The sequence below is a fragment of the Dasypus novemcinctus genome, chromosome 12, assembly GCF_030445035.2.
Source record: "Dasypus novemcinctus isolate mDasNov1 chromosome 12, mDasNov1.1.hap2, whole genome shotgun sequence".
NCBI lineage: Eukaryota > Metazoa > Chordata > Mammalia > Cingulata > Dasypodidae > Dasypus > Dasypus novemcinctus.
The window spans coordinates 60,542,951-60,563,951 of record NC_080684.1 but is presented as its reverse complement, the minus strand read 5'-3'; the positions used below and the strand labels follow the sequence as shown (position 1 = coordinate 60,563,951).

The window sequence follows — 21,001 nt, the reverse complement described above, 5'->3', positions numbered from 1 at the left end:
TATATTTACTTTAAATGTGCTGCTCTGAATTAACATATTGAGGTGAAGGCATGCCCAATTTCAGATTTGAAGTTCAACCACATCAGACAAAATGAGGATTTAAGTCATTCTTACTCAAAATGCAATGTGATTCTGACCAATATTTTTTGGCAGGAAAACTATCTTTTTTTATAGCATTTGCTTTACTCATGATTTATCTTTTCTATTTTTTTTAACTCAGAAGTAGATGTATCAAAATAACATGCATACTAGCCATTACATGACATTTTGGGGCTAAAAGGAGTAGGAAGTAATAAAAAATTAACATAGTCTGATACTCATTAGAATCCTTTCCCAGATTTGGAGAAGCTTTTGGTACAGATGTTTTAGATAAATATCTAAGGACCGGATATCTATCCAAAGTTATGAGGCTTGGAGATTTTTTTTTTCCTGTCATCAAGTACAAGCTTGCCTGTTTATCAGATTCTCTTTAACAAGAATAATATTGGAACAATAGCAGAGTGGTAAGAGCTTCTATATTATCAAAATGCTTTATATTACCCAATATATTCTCAAGGTTGAAATAATGAAAGCAAAACCAATAGTGACAGATTCAAGAAGCAGTATTTTTAGGGACTAAAGAGCTTTTAATAAAACCCTAAAGATTTCTCAACAGGTGTTACATTGTGAAAGTATTGTAGTACTATTTTGCAGTTGAATATCAGTTTAGTTAGTAAAGACTGTTCATATACACATCTCATGGTCACATCTTAATAGGGCTTATTTTACAAATGAGAAAGCTGAGACTCAGATAGGTTACATGTCTTTCCTCAAATCACACAACTATTATGCAGCATAGTCTAAACATATGCTAATTCAGCTTGCTCTCAGTAAAACTTCAGGGAACAGCTATAATTAATTTCCATGGCGCTATATTCATGCCCAGAGTAATTAGATCAGGAAATTTCCTCTAAACTGAAGTATTTTACAGAGACCCTATCTTTTATAGTTTTTTTTTTTTATAACAGCTATGCAGATTCATGACATTTATAATAGGTCTTTGGAGAGTTTATTATTTTAAAAAAACAGACCTGTTAGTTATTCATGCTTTGAAAATAAATTTCTTTTGTTATTTTGGATTTCAGTTTTCTGATATTAAGAAAAGCAGGTCATGAGGTCAAAAAAGTTCATTTTCCACATTCTTTTATTCTCTGACAATTAAGAATTCATTGAATTTATTGATAATGATTATTCTGTGCTAAAAAGAGTTTTTGGGGAGTACCATCGTGTAGATTTTTAGCTTTTATTCCTGCTTTTGGGCTGATGTACATTTAGTTAAGGCATTTTTTTTGTATTTCAGGTCCTATAATACTAAATTATGATTATCTAGTAAAGAAAGGGATGGGTTTTTATGGCAGTAGCTTAAACTTTGATCTTACTATAAAACTTCAAGTTTTACCCCTTAGTAAAGATACAAGAGGGCTGGGTAAGAGACCAACTTCCAAATCAATGGCTTTGTGAAAGAGGTTATAATCCTATCTCATAATCAGTCACTGCTAAGAAAACTTCCAGCAACATGCCTCTGGAGTTATTTCCAAAAATGTTGAAGAGTCCATGTGTTTACATTGGACTTTGTTATGAACAAGGAAAAACTTTTTATAATACACATGGCAAGCTCTGTTCTACAAACTGGTTGTTCAGACTAAAAGACTCCACTTAAAACTGGAAATGGGATTTATTGCCCTCAACACTAAAGTCAAATTATCTAGGACATCAGAACAAAATAAGCCAAGAAGCTGATAAAACACTGAAGATAGGCTATACAGGAGTCATACTTTCTCAACTGCATTGATGCTATCACTTGTTCATAAATTGCACCCTAGAAATAAATATGATAGAATGTGATCAACAGTATCCGAAATAAGCAGAAAGACGTGCAGGGAAAAAAAATGTCTACTACATTTACAAATGCAGCCAATTATGGAAGTGAAGACAAGCAATATTTATTGAGAATAAATTTGATTCTTACCATCTGAGACTGACTCCTAGGACATCCATTGATATCTTCAACTTTTTCATTTGCTAAAGTCAAGAAGTGAAATAAAAGGGAGAAAAAAAGAATGACATGCTTAAGAGATGATGTGAAATACAGTCATACAAATGAGACCAAAAAAAAAAAATTCAAAATAACAAAAACAAGCAAAATTGCTGCTTCCACATTTACTCTGTCTCCCCAGCCATGTACTAAAGAACACACAACTTGTTAACAGCCACCAAATCCATATGCACAAATCAGGCAAAAAAAAAAAAAAAAAGAGTGAGAAGGAAGTTGTTGCTAATTCTTTAGCCTGTGCCAAATGACTGCTGACATGAAGCCTTTCACAAATGTCCCTGCTGGATCAGGATACAGTTTCAAGGAATCTCTGAGTTTATGAGTTACTCCAGCTAACAAAAAACCACACATGGGAGACATATGGTTTAATGAAGCATTCATTTCTGACAATTCAGTATATGTAAAGATTCCGTTCTACCCATTTAAAAGTATGGCCAAACTACCTTTTCCCAATAGCCTTATAAAAACATTTTAATTCAGTCATGGGAGAGCTACATTAATCTCAGGACACATGGACAAAGTCAATACACATTCAACTTTGAATTGTAGTTCACCAAAGCCCGGGGGAGGTGGGTGGGGACAGGAGGTCAGGTTTTCTCTCAGAAGGCAGGTCTTACCAATTATCTGGATGATTTCTGCTAGCAGTACTCCATCTGCAATGTCTTGTTGCAAATCCTTGATCAGCCGCTTGTGGCCCGATTTTGCTAAGTAGTGGTTGGCCCAGTCTGTATAAATCTGTTGAAGAGAGGGAGGGGAGAAATGACATGGGGTGAGGAAAAGAGAGACATAAAAATACTGAAGACAAATGCTGGATTCAAAGGGAAGCTATTCTGGATCACATTCCAGTTTAAGAAGTCAGAGCTCAAGAGGAAATAGTTGTAAAGTAATTTTTAAACAGCCCTTTCTCCTGCTTATCTCTTGTTTCAACAGAGGATGATTCATTCTGTTTCAAAATTTGGGGCCAGTCACTTGTGACAAAGCAAAATCTCCTTTCCCGGATGACTACTGAGGAAACTCCTGTTGCAGAGCAGTGTGGTGCTCTCTCACTTTTTCCTGGTTCTATCATTTTGAAAATAATCCTGCCTGTCCTTGTAAAAGGTTTGAAACCACCTGGATGGATTTATACAGGAACCCTACTATATAAATTTATTTCTCTGAGAAAACTTTATTGAATCTGTCATATGAGATACTACACAGGACAATACTTTGGCATCACTTAACGAAGTAATTATAAATGCATTACTGTGAAAGTTATTTTATTTTGACTGTCATCTCCCATTTAAGCCTCTTGAAATGTGTTAATATGAGAGAAAAGAGGTAGTAGCAAATGAAGTTATTCCACACAAAGTATAATATATAATTGAGAAGTGGATTGCAAGCCACAGTTTGGCTATTTAACCTAGAGTTAATGGCTTGTCAACAATCAACAGATTACGAAATGAAGAAACGCTGAAACTGTACAAAAACTTCACAAAAATAAAATGTTACTAATTTATCAAATGTTATGGTACATGTAATAATATAGAGTACTATTTTAAAGTAAAGAAATAAGTATGAATATCAATTTCATGGAAGACTCATAAGGATGTGTTAGTAAATTTCTTACAAGGCACACGGTATATGGTTTAATAGAAGAACAAAGAATTTGAAATGAGAATAAAGAAGGGAAAATAAATAGGATATATATATATATATTTTAGTGCTTCCATAATGCTTTCATATATATATATATTTTCATATATATAGAATTAGAACTGGGAACATAATGGGACCTGGATATAAGAAGTGAAGTGAAGGGCCTTTCCAGAAGAGGGCTTGTGCAATGCAGAAAGGTAGAGAGGCAAAGGAATCCAGGACACAGTTGGAAACACTGTAACCAAGGCAGGATGCCTGGAATTAAGCCAATTCAGGACAGAAAGGTAAAGTGAGTCTAATATTCATGAACACTGAATATCAAGTAAAACTGTAAAACAGCTTTTTATCTTTAACAGAACCAATACACGTTGTTGTAAAAAATTAATCAGGAGTATAAAACTAAGAGGTAAAAGTCTCACCACAACTTGCAATCCCTGCACATCTCTGAATAATTTGATTTGAATAGTTGTAATTTTTTTCCCATGACAACACCAGACTACATATTACACGCACATATACACATCTGGTAGGATTTTTAACCAAATTTGACTCAAAATTGACATATTCTGCAGTTTCAACTTTTTATGTAACAATACTTTAATAACTTTTCTAATAGTCTTTCACATATATTTATTTCATGATTTTTGGCATTTGATTATGCCTAATATCAATCCTTATACTGAAGAATATTTACTTTGTCTAAGCATGCTTCTATTATAGCTAATGCTGTAAGAAACAGCCTTACATATGTAGAACAGGGTTATTTATGCTATCTTTGCGCACTCTCATGTTAATAGTTTTCTAGGACTAAAATATAGAAGTGGGACTGCATTTTTTGATGGATTCTAGGGGCAATCATTCCAAAATTACAACATAGAAAGAAGAGTATTTATTTGTTTATAAAATACAAAGTGATATCTTAATGCAAATGGTGATTAAGTTTCCTGAAGAACATAAATTATTGGAGACATCAGTGATATAAGAAAAATATATATGATAGGGAAATTACATCTCCCCTTTCCACACCCATGATCTTCTTTCTTTTGAAGATACTAAGGTAGAAGAAAAATCACTTGCAGCAGTGCATTGAGAATTTGAAAACAAATGCAGACCATCTTATGTGGTGATGATTACCTCATTAAAAATTTCACTTACTTCGAATTATTGTAAAATTGTCTTTTTATAAGGATTTACCCTTATATCCTTACCCTTATATCCAGGTATAAGGATTTACCCTGTTTGGAACACTTTCCTCTTAACTATACAATATTCAAATGTTGGCATTAATCAATTAGCCTTCTAGCAGAAACTTCATATCAAAACAGTCTTGATTTGAGCCAAGTCATCTGCAAAGGCAATGAGCCACAAAAGTCACTGGACTGATTTTAAAGGATGGAACAAAGATGACAAGCAAGGGTTCTGGAGTCAGACCTGGCTTTGAGGCCCAGAACCACCACTTACTACCAAGGGATCCTTTCTAAGCCTCAGGTTCCTCATCTTTAAAACAAGATGTATTCATTTTTTAAAATAAGGTGCCTTCACTTTCCAAGCTGCTATGACAAATACCACACAAAGGGTTCACTTAATCAATGGTATTTTATTGTTTCATGGCTTTGAGGCTAGAAGTGAACATCCAGGCATTAGAACAGTGATACTTTCTTAAAGTCTCTAAAACTCGGGTGCCAGAAGTGGATTTGGCCCAATGGATAGGGCAACCACCTACCACAAGGGAGGTCCAAGGTTCAAACCCAGGGCCTCCTGACCTGTGTGATGAGCTGGCCCATGTGCAGTGCTGATGCGCGCAAGGAGTGCCCTGCCACGCAGGGGTGTACCCTGTGTAGGGGAGCCCCACGCTCAAGGAGTACACTGCGTAAGGAGAGCTGCCCTGTGTGAAAAAAGCTCAGCCTGCCCAGGAATGGTGCCGCACACACAGAGAGCTGACGAGCAGGATGACACAACAAAAAAGAGACACAGATTCCCGGAGCCACTGACAAAAATACAAGCAGAAACAAAAGAACACACAGCAAATGGACAGAGAGAGCAGACAAATGAGGTTGAGGGGAGGGGCAGGGAAGGAATAATTGTCTTTAAAAAAATCAATCAATAAAAAAATAAAGCTCAGGTGCCACTTGCTGGTGGTCCTTGGGGTTCCTTGGTTTGTAACATGGCCTCGGCTAACACGGCCTTGTGCCCTCCGTTCTTCGGTTCTACTGACTTCCAGAGTACAGCAATTCCCCTTGGCTTTCCCTTACCATATCTGAATTTCTTCTGCTTATAAATGACTCCAGTAATCCTGATTAAGATATAAGCCCATCAGTAGGGTCACGCCGTAATTTAAAATAACATCTTCAGGAAATGCTATCTACAATGGGTTCACACCTACAGGGATGTAGATTAATATTATGAACCTCTCTAAATTGGGTCATATAATTTAATCTACTATATAAAGATAAAAGTATTACTTTCAAAAAATAAGGGTGTTGTTTAATAAGATAGGACTTACAAATTGTCAGCCAGAGTTTGTACTGAAGAAATATTATTTTTAAGATTGCCTCAATCTTTATTTTGTTATGATAGCTTTTCAAAAAGTATTTCTTGAAGTTTTCACAAAAATAATTGAGAGGACGACTGTAAAAGGCTAAAGAAACTGTGTTCCTCTTCTCACACTTGAATCGCTGACTCCTCCTGCCTTTTAGTTCACAGGGTCACTCATCTGCCTGTCATCCAAATGAAGGAAATGCTTGGCCGCCATGTTCTCATGCAGGCCTGCAATATCGCTAATGTGACACCACCTCCGTCAAGTACTACGTCACGTGGATTTTGTTCAGGGAAGGCATTAAATTATGGAAGAAAATATCTATTTAAATAACAGAGTGGAATGTATGAAAAATGAAAATCAAAATACTTTCTTTCTCCAAATACATTTCAAGAGTGTCTCAGCCTCTATCCAAATCACTCCTGCGAGTTAAGTGAAAAAATAATTGGGAAACAAGCTGGTTCACTTCAAGATCTAGTCAGGAAGGCCTCCAAATTTAGCTCACTAATCATTTTTGACTTGGTCAGGGTTTTTCCCAAAGGAATGCCATATCTAAGTGCTTGAACTCATCCAGCTTCCCCAACATCTGAAACTTGCTCAGACCATGGTTACAACTTTAGATAGAATCAGTTAAATCAATTCGGACTATTTAAAATAAATCTCCATTAAAAATAAGTCTATGCACCTTATTTATTTATTCTAACAAGCATTGTGTACCTATTGTGCATGCCCTGTTAAGATATAAGAGGCCCTTCAAGAAAATCACAAGAATGGGGAAGCCAGTACCTTCCAAAAAGATGTTATGATCTAGATGGGGAAATATAAACAATTACAAGATAAATTATATACATATTTTTAAAATATTTCATAAATTTAAATTAATCCATCTTTTAAATTGTTGTATCTTCAAACTGAAGGAAGAGAGGATAAGGATGAGGTGTATGTTAGTAGGACAGTCTTCAAGCAAAATTTTTTGTGTTGATGAATGTATAACATTGTGATTTTATTTTTATTTTTATTTTTTATTTTTTTTGTGATTTTATTAAAAACCATTGATTATACACTTTGGACAGATCATATTGTATGTGAATATATATCAATACAACTACTTAGAAATAAATAAATGTGCAAGAATACTCAGAAAGAGCAGCTAAATACAGCAGAGAAGCATAGAGAGATTGGGTGATGCATTTTTTTTATTATTAAAATAATGATAATGTTTTAATAATGATTGAAGTGATGAATGCACAATTATGTGATTATATCAAATACATTGACCATACATGTTGGATGAATTGTATGTTTTATTAATATGTTTCAATAAAATTGATTTTAAAAAAACAATAAAACATGGCCTTTCTCTAACATTTGTGAAATGTTAAAATTAATGCCCCATAATATATATTATTATGGCATATATGTACAATAATTATGATGAGATGTTTTCTAACATAATGTACTATTATCCTTGTTAAATCTTGCCCAGGTATATTTATCCTAACTAATTTAGAAAAACTGCTGTAAGTTGTAATGACCAGTTGGTTTAGTCTTTTTTTTCCCATAATATCTCTATTAGAGTACTTATTCTTCATTATAAAGTAGTAGGGTCAAATAGAAGATTAGAAGACAATATACATGACACCATATTTCTTTTGTCTAGTTAATCTGTCATAGTAACATAACATCAGAAGAAGATCTCCTTTGATTCTTCTTGGTTGATTTTTCTCTACTAATAATGTAACACACTGTCTACATGTAGGTTCATACATTTACCACTGCAAGCTGCAGTTTCCTTTAACCATTATTTATTTTATCACTTGATGAATGTTTTATAACTACCTGACACTCAATATAAAAACAAAGATTGCAAACATTTTTGTTATGTCAATACACTGCACTGAGGTACATAAACTCCACAAGGAAAAACAATGATTGATGTTTTGGTGGGTTATTTCTTTTTAATTTTTAGTTTTATTTTTAAAAACACTCCCTCTTCTCCCCTCTCCCCAGTCCCATTCTCCTTACCTGGGTAAGCTTTGTGGAAGTGCTATTTCTAGTTATAAGTGATTTCACACAATTTTTTTTGTTTTGTCTTGATTATATCATGAACATAATGTTTTCAAGGTCCTTCCATGTTGCAGCATGTCTTATAACTTCATTTTTTCTTATGATTGAATAATATTCCATTATGTGCATATATATTTTGTTTATCCACTCATTTTTATTGATTCTTGGGTTGTTTCCAGGTTTTTGTTTTGTTTATAATACTACTATAAACAATAGTTTACAGGTATCTCTTCATGACCCTATTTTTCACTCTCTCTGTATATAGCTAGAAGTAGGATTGCTGAGTCATACAGTAATTCTGTATTTAACTCTTTGAGGAATCTCCCTATTTCATTCCACCCTGGCTGTACCATTTACATTCTCATCAACAGCACAAGAGAGTTCCAATTTCTCCACATAATAGCCATCCTTATGGGTGTGACGTGGTATCTCATTGTGGTTTTAATTTGCATTTCCTTAACGGCAAATGATGTTAAATATCTTTTCACATGTTTATTGGACATTTTTATATCTTTGGAGAAATGTCTATTCAAGTCCTTTGCTCATTTTTAAAATTGGGTTGCTTGTCTTTTGCTGTGGAGTTATAGGAGTTACATATATATAGAGGGGGGGTATATTAAGTCCTTTCTGATATAGGGTTTGAAACTATTTTCTACTATGCTGTACATTTTCTTTTCACTTTGTTGATAATTGCCTTACATGCAACAAAAGTTTTAAATTTTGATGTTATCAAATTTATCTGTTTCCTTTGTTGCTGCTGCTTTTCATATTATATCTAAGAATGCATTGTCAAATCACAGGTCATGAAGATTTGCCCCTATGTTATCTTCGAAGAATTTTATAGTTTGAGCTCTTATACTTAGGTCCTTGATCCATTTTGAATTGATTGGTTTGAGATAAGGAGTTTAACTTCATTCTTCTCCAGGTGGATATCCAATTTCCTTAACACCATTTGTTGAAGAGACTATTGCTTTCCCATGGCACTTTTTAATTAGTTCTAAATAGTCCAATAAATGGGAAGAATAGAAGAAAGACAACTTCATTATTCAAGAGTCCATTTGAATAGAAGCCACTAATCTGATTGGAAAATATGAGTGTACCCAGACAACTTTAAGTATTAAGCTCAGGTGACTTTAGCCCTGGATTTATTTGTACCCATTACTTTCCCCCCCAACAGTCAAACAATAGCAATATCTTCATATAAGCATTGTGCCCTGATATATTAAAATTATTGCCTTTGAGAAGCCAAATAGAATAGTGAAAGCCATAGCAGCAATACATTTTCTTGACAACCAAGGATTTCAATGGCAAGAATTGAGATTTTGCCTCTTAGAAGGCAGCAAAGAACTTAATGCATTAATTTAAATAAATGGTTGATTAGGTAAAAATGATCAATGATGTAAGAGTACTTTCCCCACGAAGAAAAAAAAACCGGTAGAGGGAAAAAACTGTAAGGAAGGCAAGGTCCTGAGAATAGACCCAACTGGCCCCATCCCTAGGCTTTATTAAATACTAACATTTGGGCCTGAGAATGGACTCACAAAACACAAATTCTACCACAACTGTTTAGGAAAGTACCCTTTTTCCCTAAGTCCCTGCAAAGCAGACTAGTAAGATAGGGAATCATTAGGCAGATCTGGAACCTGGCATGAAGTCTATGTGAACACTGATATCCCCAGAATAGCTGCTGGAAGACCCTCCCCAAGATTCTGCCATTCAGAACAAGACTTTCTCCAGAAGCCTGGAGAGGCCCAGATTATTCCCAGAGGACTTTATCATTGGGCCATCATGGGGAATTGAGGGGGGAGTAATCAATCAAAACAGCCAACAGCTGGACCTCCTCCCCTGCCATTAGCAAAGGGGTGCAATAATAATGATTCAAAAAGCAGGTACAAGGCCTGAACTCCCTCTCCCTTTTGTTCCCCAATTCTGGCTACCTTCTCCCCTACATGGATCAACGCACAAGTAAACCTGGGCATTTATAATCTATAATGGGAAATTGAATTCTGTGAATCAGCCCTCTATCACTTTTCAGCCCCTTTTTCTCTATCTGGATCCATGATTTGTTATTTTGTCCCATTTCTCTTCCCTCTATACCTGAATAAATTACTGGCCTAACTTACCGGACATGCTCTTGAAATTGATTTCTACAGCATAGTCAAGAACCTAGACAAAATCCAGTAATATAATAGGCAAGCCATACCAGGAGCTTATTGGTGAGTGAAACTATGGCCTACAGCCTATTTAATGCCTTCCTTTGGTTCTCCATTTTAAACGGATTTGCCTACGAGCCCCCACAGCATGTAATCCTGGGAGGGAAGAGGCTGGGACATAAGAATTCTCCACATCCATGCTGCATACCCAGGCTTATGAGAGCTGACTGGGGTGCAAGACAGGGGCTCACTGTGTCACTCTTTCAATCCTTTTTAGCAGTTGTGGGCTCTGCCCTGAGGGCTGGGGATCATTGCCTTCTCCTACCTGGGAGGGGGGATCTTCATGGGTCCATGCCTTTGCAGGCCCACTTTTCTAGGAAGGGGCAAGCAGGCCAAAATGGATGCTGTGGGAATTCCCTTCCCCAGGGGAGTCACAGGCCAGGATACCCTTGTATAATTAACTTTTACTCACGTTTTTTACCTTCCTACTTATTGCTACTGAAATCTCTCATTACAGGTTTGTGTTAAAGTGCTTTGGAACATCTTAAAAACTTTAAAACTGAAAATGCCTTTGCTAACAAGGAAGTTATTGCCTCAAGGCTAGAAGGCCTATTAGCTAGAACAATTGATCTCTAATCACTTAATGGCCTTTTGATGGCTGGTCTAACTGGGAAACTCCTAGACTAGGAAGGCTTTAAAGACCTCTGTAAGAAAAGAAAGAAACTTTTTGCCCCTTCCAGGAAGGAGCAATATTCGGCTTGAAAGACATCCGATCTGTTGGTCAGTAGTCTTCCAAGTCTAGAACAGCCCTGGAAATGGTCGGCAGCAGGGGGTTCTGTGATTCCTGGGGTGGTAGGAATCAGAGAGCAGCCAAACGTTCCCTGAGGTTTAATTCAGGAACTTCTGTTTAGGTACTGTGCAGTCAATCTCAGACCCTGGAATGTAGGGTGCCGACAACCAGAGCAGTAAAGTCTGAATGGCGCCCATTCTTTGGGCCCTTCCATTCAGAGGGCAGTCAGATATCCCCTGAGACTTATGTCAGGCACTTTGATTTAAGGCAACTTCTCAGAACATCTCCCACTAACTCAGCTTGGACACATTGGTCTGATCTCTGGAATTTAATCAGACATCCCTCAGGACTTAGGCTGCCTACAGGGACGCCTGTAGGACAGGCTCTGAAAATTAAAATTCTCAGGATGCTGAGAACAGAGCATCAGCTTCAAATTGTGTGAAGTGCTGAACATACTAGTCAGACTAGGACTCTGGGACACCAAATCCGTCGACTAAAAAGTGCTTCTTCATTCTTTCTAGAATAAAGGGTGCAGCCTCTAGCATACCAGCGAACTTTCCATAGGAGTCTCTTCTCAGGAATCAGGAAATTCTACCTGCTGCTGGTCCATGTGACCACAGTATAGCCAAGAGCAGCGTCTATATGAAACCCTGAAATCCAGTTAAATGAGTGTAAAAAAAGAGGACAGATAGATCTGAGGCCCAGAAACCTTATGTCGTATCTCCTTAAATAAATGAGGAAATATACCTCAAACTTTCATTAGTTTAAAACTCAGTTGTGCCTATAAAAGGTGTGAATAGAAATCAAGATCCAGACTGGTTACTAAACCTCTCCTGGAAAATAAGAAATTCCATGTGCTATCAATTAAAATCAAACAGTTCATATAAATGCTAAGGGTATAAAATTCTCTTCTGTTTTAATCTGTGATTAACTTTGTGTTCAACTTTAAAATCTGTGTTTAACTTTGTCAGTTTGCTAGCACCTAGGAAATCAGATTTGGGGTTCACCTGGACAAATTGGATAATGGTGAAAGGTAACCTAAAAATGAGTCTTTAAATGTCGATACTGTCTTACAAGTGGAGTAATGTATAAATCACATGTGGAATTGATTCAACTGCTAGGAAAGCAGAGGAACTTTGCAAAGCTGTTCCTAATAAAATTCTTGAGGCTTAGTTAATAAAGGTACCCAATTCACCTTAACATAAAAATTTACTAGAAACTATAACTAAGAATTATGATATTAATGGCAAAAAGTAACTTCATAGCAGTGAAACCTGTCTGGAATGTGCATGTTCAAGTGCTGATAATGAAAAGTTACCTTGATTCCATTGGGAATCTTCAGTTTTCATTTTTTAATAAATGGAAAAAGTAGTTTCTTCTCTACTGCTAAAGTAAAATACCTGCTAATTAACATCTTTATGGTAAAAGTGTAGAAGCAAGAAGCAAAGTATTAAAAAGTTCATTTTATGTGTTACACATTGCATTGGAAGTGTTTAAAAAGTGTATAAAAATCAAGAGATAAACTTCAGCACTGTCAAACTCTCTTGTATATTCAAACTGGGCCTTCATTTTGCCTGAGAGCAGTGGGGGCAACAGCCCTTTTAATTTAAAAAGCCACCAAATTAACTTGGGGATGACCTCTCCATCTTCACCCCATGCCAGGTGGAAGATATTCTTGGCCCAGTTCTCCTCCTAGCCCTCATCCAGAACCAGTTCCACTCCTATCCTTGGAAGGACTAGCAAACCCACATGACATCCGACCAGGGGTAAACATTTTCCCACCAGCAAGAAACAGCAAACAAGGTGGCTAGGACCCACTTCAACTTAGCCCCTTTGAGATGGTCCATAGACGATCTTTTCTCATCCAGGACCTGCATACCAGGTTCTGATAAAAACTTGGCAAGAAAACAGCCCTTACTATCAATTAGAATCTAAATGAAGGGACCTTATCCTGTGGTTTTAAGCACTCTTACAGTTGTTAAAGTTAAAGGAATTGCCAGCTGGGTGGACTTATCCCAAGTGAAGCCAGCTGCCCAAGGAAGTACTGACTAAAGAAGTACCTGATGGGTCGTACAAGTCCCAGCCATTGGATGGCCTGAAATACTTATTCAAGAAACAAAGCTAAGTATTGTCTGGGTCTCTAATCCATCACCCTTAAAAAACCCTTGTCTGTTTTCATTTGAAAAAGGCAATGTGTCGTCTCATCCTTCTCTTGGCTGTTATAGGCATAAGCACCACTATTGAAAACTGGGGTTGGTAATTTATACCAAACCCTATTATCTATTTCAATCACTCCCTAGAGCTAAATAACAGCATAAATGAAATCAGTTATGCCTTAGAAGCTCTAAAACAGCAAGCAGACTCTCTTGCTGCTGTGGTGATGCAAAATTGCAGGGCACTTGACATGCTAACTGCTGTACAGGGAAGAGTATGTCCTTTCCTTAAGGAAGAATGTCATCTCTATGTACATTATCCTGAAATAGTCCTAAACAGTATTCAAAACCTGCAAAATAAAACCCACTAATGTCAGGGAGATGCAGCCTTTATAGGCACTGACCTTTTCTACTTTTGTGGTCCAGTATCCTCTTAATGAGACCATATATTTTCAAAATTCTAATAAAGTCTATTTCTTCTAGAATCAAGATCTCATTAGCCATATGGAGACTTCATCCAAATTTGCCCAGGATGCCAGATCTGTCTTCCTCTGATTGAAATAGAGCAGTCAGAGAGTTTTACACCTTGTCAACTAGGGCCTACTGCCCCTAACCGGCAGGAAATGATTACAGAAGAATGACCATCTCCCTCCAGCACCCCTTTAAGGGTGAGGAGGGGTGAGGGGGGAGTGAAACAGGCTAGTAAGATAGGGAAACATTAGACAGATCTGGAACCTGGCAAGATGTCCATGTGGATGTTGATACCCTCTAGATGGCTGCTGAAAGACCCTCCCCAAGATTCTGTCATTCAGAACAAGACTTCCTCTGGAAGCCAGGAGAAGCCCAGGATATTCCCCAAGGACTTTATCATTGGGCCCTCATGGGGAACTGGGGGGTGGGGTGGGGCGGGGAGGATCAATCAAAACAACAAAAAGCTGGGACTGCTCCCCTGTCATTAGCAAAGGGATGGAATAATAATGGTCAGAAAGCAGGTGCAAAGCCTGAGCTCGCTCTCTCTCCCCTTTGAATCCCAATTCTGGCTGCCTTCTCCCCTGCATGGATCAACATGCAAGTAAAACCTGGTCATTTATAATCTATAATGGGAACATATAGTCTGTAAATTAGCCCACTTTATCGATTTTCAGCCCCTTCCTCTCTACCTGGGATCTATGATCTGTTATTTTCTTCCATTTATCTTCCCTCCATACCTTACTAAATTACTGGTCATTTGATGTGCTCTTGAAATTCATTTCTGCAGCATAGTCAAGAATCTAGACAAAATCTGGTAACACCTGAAATCCACATGGGATCGTTTGAGAGAAAGCCAGCAATCTTAGAAAATCCTTGAAATAGGAAGAGAAAGGATGAGTAGAACTGATACAGAAGTAGAAAGTACACAAAATATAAGAGGACAGATTATGATAACTCAAATCTAACAGGCATCATATATTTAAGCACTTACTAGACAAGAATGTTGGCAGGTTCTGATGGCAAAGAACATGATGCCACGAAAATAAGTAACCAGCTTTGCCATACTCCGCAGCCCAGATCACTCAAGAGAGAAAAGATGCACAAGGCAAGGGGAAGAATCTGGACTTGAGTGAGCGTTTTCCTTAAATACTAAGTTTGAAAATAGATGTGTTTGAATTTACATTGAATTGGCAGAAATATTTTTATTAATACCTATTGTATAGAAACAGAAGCTTAAGAGGTGAGTTCACTTATATGCTTTTAAAAAGCTATAATTTTGTATACCTCATTTTTATGACTAAAAATCCAAAAGCAGTAGGAAATGTTACACAAAGAAGTTCAGGAAATCACAATATAACATTTATATTTGGTCAATTTCAAAAGTCTACCACAGAGTAGATCTTAATCTGCTGTTACAGACTGACTTGAGCAGGAAATCCATGGAGTCAAATCCCACAGCTCTTGCAGATCCTTCTTCCAGAAATCTCAGTGGGCTGAAGGTTATATGGTAGCATTACGAATTAAACTCTTTAAAAGTTTATGTAACATGTTTCAATGCAACACATATATAGATCCACCCACTAAATGGTTTAACTCAAATAGTATATTTCTTCATTTTTACATCACTAATAATGGTGACTGTTCATGAAATAATTTTTAAAAATCCAAGTTTCAAGATTGATGTAAACATGAATATTGGGAATGGATGTGGCTCAAGAAGTTGGACACCCACCTCCCACATGAGAGATCCCAGGTTCAGTTCCCAGTGCCTCATAAAGAATACAAGCAAGACAGCAAGCTGATGCAATGGGCTGGCGCGGCAAGCTGATGCAACAAGATGATGTGGTGCGAAGACCACAATTAGATGATGCAATGAAAAAAATGCAATGAGATGATGTAATAAGGAGATGCAATGAGAGACACAACAAGTAGGGAGCAGATGCAGCTCAAGTGACTGGGCGCCTCCCTCCACCATGGATGGTCCCGAGTTCGATTCCCAGTGCCTCCTAAAAAGAAGACAAGCAGACGCAGAGAGTGCACCACAAACAGACACAGAGAGCAGACAATGAAGGGGGAGGAGAAAATTAAGTAAATAAATACATCTTTTTAAAAAATGAATATTAATGAATCAATAACCTTAGAAAATCAGTGGATGGTCTAAGGGTGCAAGTAATTTCTAAACATGAAATGACCTCTCTGATATTTTCCATTTCCTTTTTCCTTTATTTCTCACATCTAATCTCTAATCCTACTCTGTTAATTCTATCTCTTTAGTACCTTTTGACCTTTCCACTCAATTCCAGTATACTTACCCTGGTTCAGCTTCTCATCACCTATCACCCAAATTGTTTTAACAGTCTTAGAAACAGTCTATGAGTATAGGTGGGCTAAGCATTCAACTATTCTATAGACTACAACTAGTGATTGCTTTAAAATGAAAATCTGATCGAGTAGTTTGACTTCCTACTTATAATCACAGAACAGCTCCCACTTAACTCCAGAATTATAAGATTCCCTCTGAAGTTAATTTATTAAGTTTTTAAAACTAAATTGGTTTAAAGGAAAATGGCAAGAGAATGTAAGAAAAACACAAGTATAAGTTGTTGAATGGCTAAAAATTGAGGAATACCATGCAAAAGGATGAACTTTGACACATAGAAAGGAGTGGAAAGCAAATTCTATTCAGAGGATACAGGAATAAAGGAACAGAAGTATGAAACAACATGCTGATTCAGAGAATATTTAGAAGATTTGTTTATTTACAGCTTACGGAAGAGATACATGAGAAAGACCAGAGAGAAGTGGACAGAAAAACAGGTAGGGATCAGGCAAAGGGGAATTGTATTGAAGCAGGCTAGATAGGGAATCAATAGATAGATCTGGAACCCGGCAAAAAAACTGTGGCCATTAAACACGTGTTCTTTGGTACCCCCAAGATGGCTGCTGGAAGACCCTCCGAAGAACTCCCATTCAGAAGGAGATTTCCTCCAGAAACCAGGAGAAGCCCCAGATATTCTCCAGAGGTCTTATCATTGGGTCTTCCAAGGGGATTGAACAGCAAACAGCTGGGAATGCTCCCATGTCATTAGCAAAAGTGGCAGAATAATTGATGGTTTAAAAGGCAAGCGGGAAAATGAACTGGCCTTTTCTGTGTGCCTGTTCGTGCCCTATTCTGGACTTCTCCACCCCCACCTGGATAAATACGCAAGTAAACCTGGGCATTTATAATCTCTAATGGGGAACTGTATTCTGTAAATCAGCCCTCTTTATCACTCTTCAACTCCTTCCTCTCTTCTGGTTGAACCAGAATCAAGAAATATGTAACTAACTCTTTCTTCCATCAAGAGCCAGAAAATACAGACTCTAGGAAAAAGTTGGACTATGGTTCCAGGAACAGGAGGGTGGAGCCATAGGAATGAAAACCATTGGGGGGATTAAGTAAAATTATGCATGCTGATATTGAGACACCTTCTCCCAATCCACTTCTCTTCACTTCTGTTCAGGAATACAGGATTATATCTCCACCCTGACCACTGTCAAAAGTATAGAGGATTCTTCTCTGACAACAATGATCATTCCTAAGAACAGTAGACAATAGCATTCAGGGTATTCAGTGAATTGACCAGTTGGCAATCAGATGGTCCTATAATGAATGCCAGAGGACACTAAGAATTGTGTGCACAGCTACACATACAAACAGCTTCCATGTAGATTTTCAGTGTCTCACAGTCGATATAAGGATTGAGAGTTACTACACATTTGATGTTAACTTCTGAAATAAAATACAGATACCAAAATAAACAGATAAAATGAGGTCAGAATAAAAGAAAGAAAAAGCAAGAAGAAAACTTCAAGGAAATTACAATTAATAACCCAGGCTAGATACCTAGATAAGAGATGTTGTATCCATCAGAAAAAGAGGGACTCATTTGCATAATCATGCAGTAAGTACCATGTAGAACCCAGAATTTCTGACTCAGTATTTGAACTCTTAGCCTACACAAAAGGAAATATTTCAATTATGAGACTTCTCTATCTCTAGCCTCCTACAGTTACTTCCATTGCATGTAATTTCTATCTCAATATGTGGAAGGAAACTTCCTTTATGCAATGGGTTATAACATTTTGTAATTGTAGAGTGTGCTATGGGAAATCCATGCTAGCAACTTGCAAAATTCTAATAAGGCAGGCAACAACATGAGCTAAGATTTGCACATTAACCGGTACCAAAGAATATCTTAGAAAAAGAGTTAAGAGAAACAAAAGGCATGATACTTGAGATTCTTCTCCCTTCTTTTTGTCTGTCTGAAAATCAAGGTAAATAGAAAGCTCAAATGAATTCTTATTACTATTCTCCAAGGACCAAATAATACAGTAGAAGAGATGTGTAAGAAAAGAATGTTAATGAAACACAAAATTAAAAGAGAATAAAATTGCTCTGTATTTCTAGCCTTCTGAACTGATTATTTCCACTCATATTCCAACAATTAGCAGTGATGAAACCAACTGATACAAAGGTTTGACATACTAGTGATTCCCGAAGTGTTGTCCCTGGACAAACACATTAGAGTAATCTAGGAACATGTTAGAAATGAAAATTCTTAGTCCCCAACCGGGATCAACTGACTTAGACCCTGTAGGGAGCCAGGCCAGTGGTCTGTGTGTTACCGAGCTCTCCAGGTGAAACTTAAGTTGCCCTGAGGTTTCAGCGCCACTGGCATAAACCAATGATGCTCATAAACGAAAGGGCTTCATTTTTAATACCTCTGACTGTAGTTTAATGCAAAGGAAACTGTAATTCAATATAAGAGAAAAGTAACAAAAGGCCCATAACCTTACCTAATGTTTTTCTTTACCTCCTAAAATAAACCTCACTTACTATCAAGAAAAACATAGTGAGCAGTGAACATACTTATTGTAAATGCTCTTTGCAAAGCATTCATTCCTGTGTTTTAAATCCTTTAGATCACTAGCAATAAAAGAAGGTATCTATCTCAAAGTTTTTTCAAAGTAGAAAATTATTTATTTATTTATTTAGAAAGACATGGGTAAGGGATGGTTTACATTTACTTAGGCTAAAAACATAGGACTTGGAAGCCGAGAGAGAACACCGTTCCTGCTGTGCTAAAAAGACACAGTGAAAGCTAATGACTATAAAAATGCAGTACCCCATGGGTACTCATGCCACTGACAGGCAAGAGCAGTGAAATTTCAGGGGAAAAAAAAGACAAAAACGTTTTTCTTGTTATATCTCTTTTCTTTTTGTTACATGAACTCTAAACAAACAGCATTATTTGGAAGACTTTACTGACCCCCAGTAGAGGACATTCTATTTTCTTATAGATATTTTGAGTTTAAAAAATTATAATAAATTATAATGAAACCAGTTATAGATGTATATATATATGCATATATATGTGTATATATGTGTGTTTATATATATGTATATATATACACATATTATATAAGAAATATGGTGAGATCTGTCTTCTAGTCTATTTGTTAATGTTGGAATCAATTGATATTTCAATCATACACTGTTACTGACTTCTTGCACCATGTCTGTCCAGTGATAATGCTATAGCTCCAAATCACCACAGGTAGGGGCTAGATACACATAACTGCAAGACCATCAGCCAACAGCTGCTGCTCCTATGTAGTGCAGCTTTGTCATACTGTAAACCAAAACTGCTCAATAATAAATTAATCACATGTACACCAAAAAGCACTGAGAATTTAGAAGTCATTACATTAACAGCCACCTTAAAAATCTCCAGATTTCATTTTGAAACCCTTTATTTTTAAGTGTACCCCCAAATTGTTAGATAAATTAATCACATGTACACCAAGAAAGCACTGAGAATATAGAAGTCATTACATTAACAGCCACCTTAAAAATCTCCAGATTTCATTTTGAAACCCTTTATTTTTAAGTGTACCCCCAAATTGTTAGATAAATTAATCACATGTACACCAAGAAAGCACTGAGAATATAGAAGTCATTACATTAACAGCCACCTTAAAAATCTCCAGATTTCATTTTGAAACCCTTTATTTTTAAGTGTACCCCCAAATTGTTAGATAAATTAATCACATGTACACCAAGAAAGCACTGAGAATATAGAAGTCATTACATTAACAGCCACCTTAAAAATCTCCAGATTTCATTTTGAAACCCTTTATTTTTAAGTGTACCCCCAAATTGTTAGATAAATTAATCACATGTACACCAAGAAAGCACTGAGAATATAGAAGTCATTACATTAACAGCCACCTTAAAAATCTCCAGATTTCATTTTGAAACCCTTTATTTTTAAGTGTACCCCCAAACTGTTAGATAAATTAATCACATGTACACCAAGAAAGCACTGAGAATTTAGAAGTCATTACATTAACAGCCACCTTAAAAATCTCCAGATTTCATTTTGAAACCCTTTATTTTTAAGTGTACCCCCAAATTGTTAGATTGCTGAGGATTCCATTTGAATTACCAACAAATTATTGTACTACATTTAAGGAAATGGGAAAATAAAAATAGAAAAATTAAAAAGGACTGCTTTGCGACTTCTTACAGTGTTTATATACATATATGAGGTAGTCAATAAAAATCAAATATTCTAAATCAGCCAAGATATCCAGTTCAAATCTCCAAACCAAATTCTACAGAATCTGTTCCCTTATAAATTTATTTCTGTAGTTGAAGCTGTTCATCAGGAAGTATGTGAAAAGTGATAAAGTGATCTAAATCATCCATCAACATTAAAGACTCAATAGGCAGGGGAGAATGATGGAAGTTGATGTCACACACAATCCCCACCCTTCCAGAAAAAAGGTAAAAAAGAAGTTAAATTTTGAAGGACTTCAGAAATGGAAAGCATGGAGCCTCAAGTCAGAAATTCTGGGCTTCTCTCCCAGTCCCACCACTTACTACCAGATCTTGAATTTCCTCTTCTTTAGTACAGGGCTCATATTTTTATCTACCCTGCCTGTGGCACAGGATTATTGCGAGTTTTAAGTATAATTGAAAACATTAAATATAATTAAAACATTTGCAAAAGCAAAATGTGTTATACAATATAAGGCATCATTATTATAATCAATGAA

At 36.5% G+C, this 21,001-nt stretch overlaps 1 protein-coding gene across 6 annotated transcripts in view; it reads right to left on the bottom strand.

Annotated features, from left to right (window-relative positions):
- Positions 1-21,001, bottom strand: part of NAV3 (neuron navigator 3) — an 894,692-nt gene that overhangs the window by 240,019 nt on the left and 633,672 nt on the right. For all 6 annotated transcript variants that reach the window (XM_071218968.1, XM_071218967.1, XM_058308465.2 and 3 more), the window contains 2 exons: positions 2,710-2,827; positions 2,009-2,061 (listed from right to left, as the gene is read on the bottom strand). In XM_071218968.1, the coding sequence (XP_071075069.1) occupies positions 2,009-2,061; positions 2,710-2,827 (171 nt within the window). The remainder of the gene's footprint in view (positions 1-2,008; positions 2,062-2,709; positions 2,828-21,001) is intronic.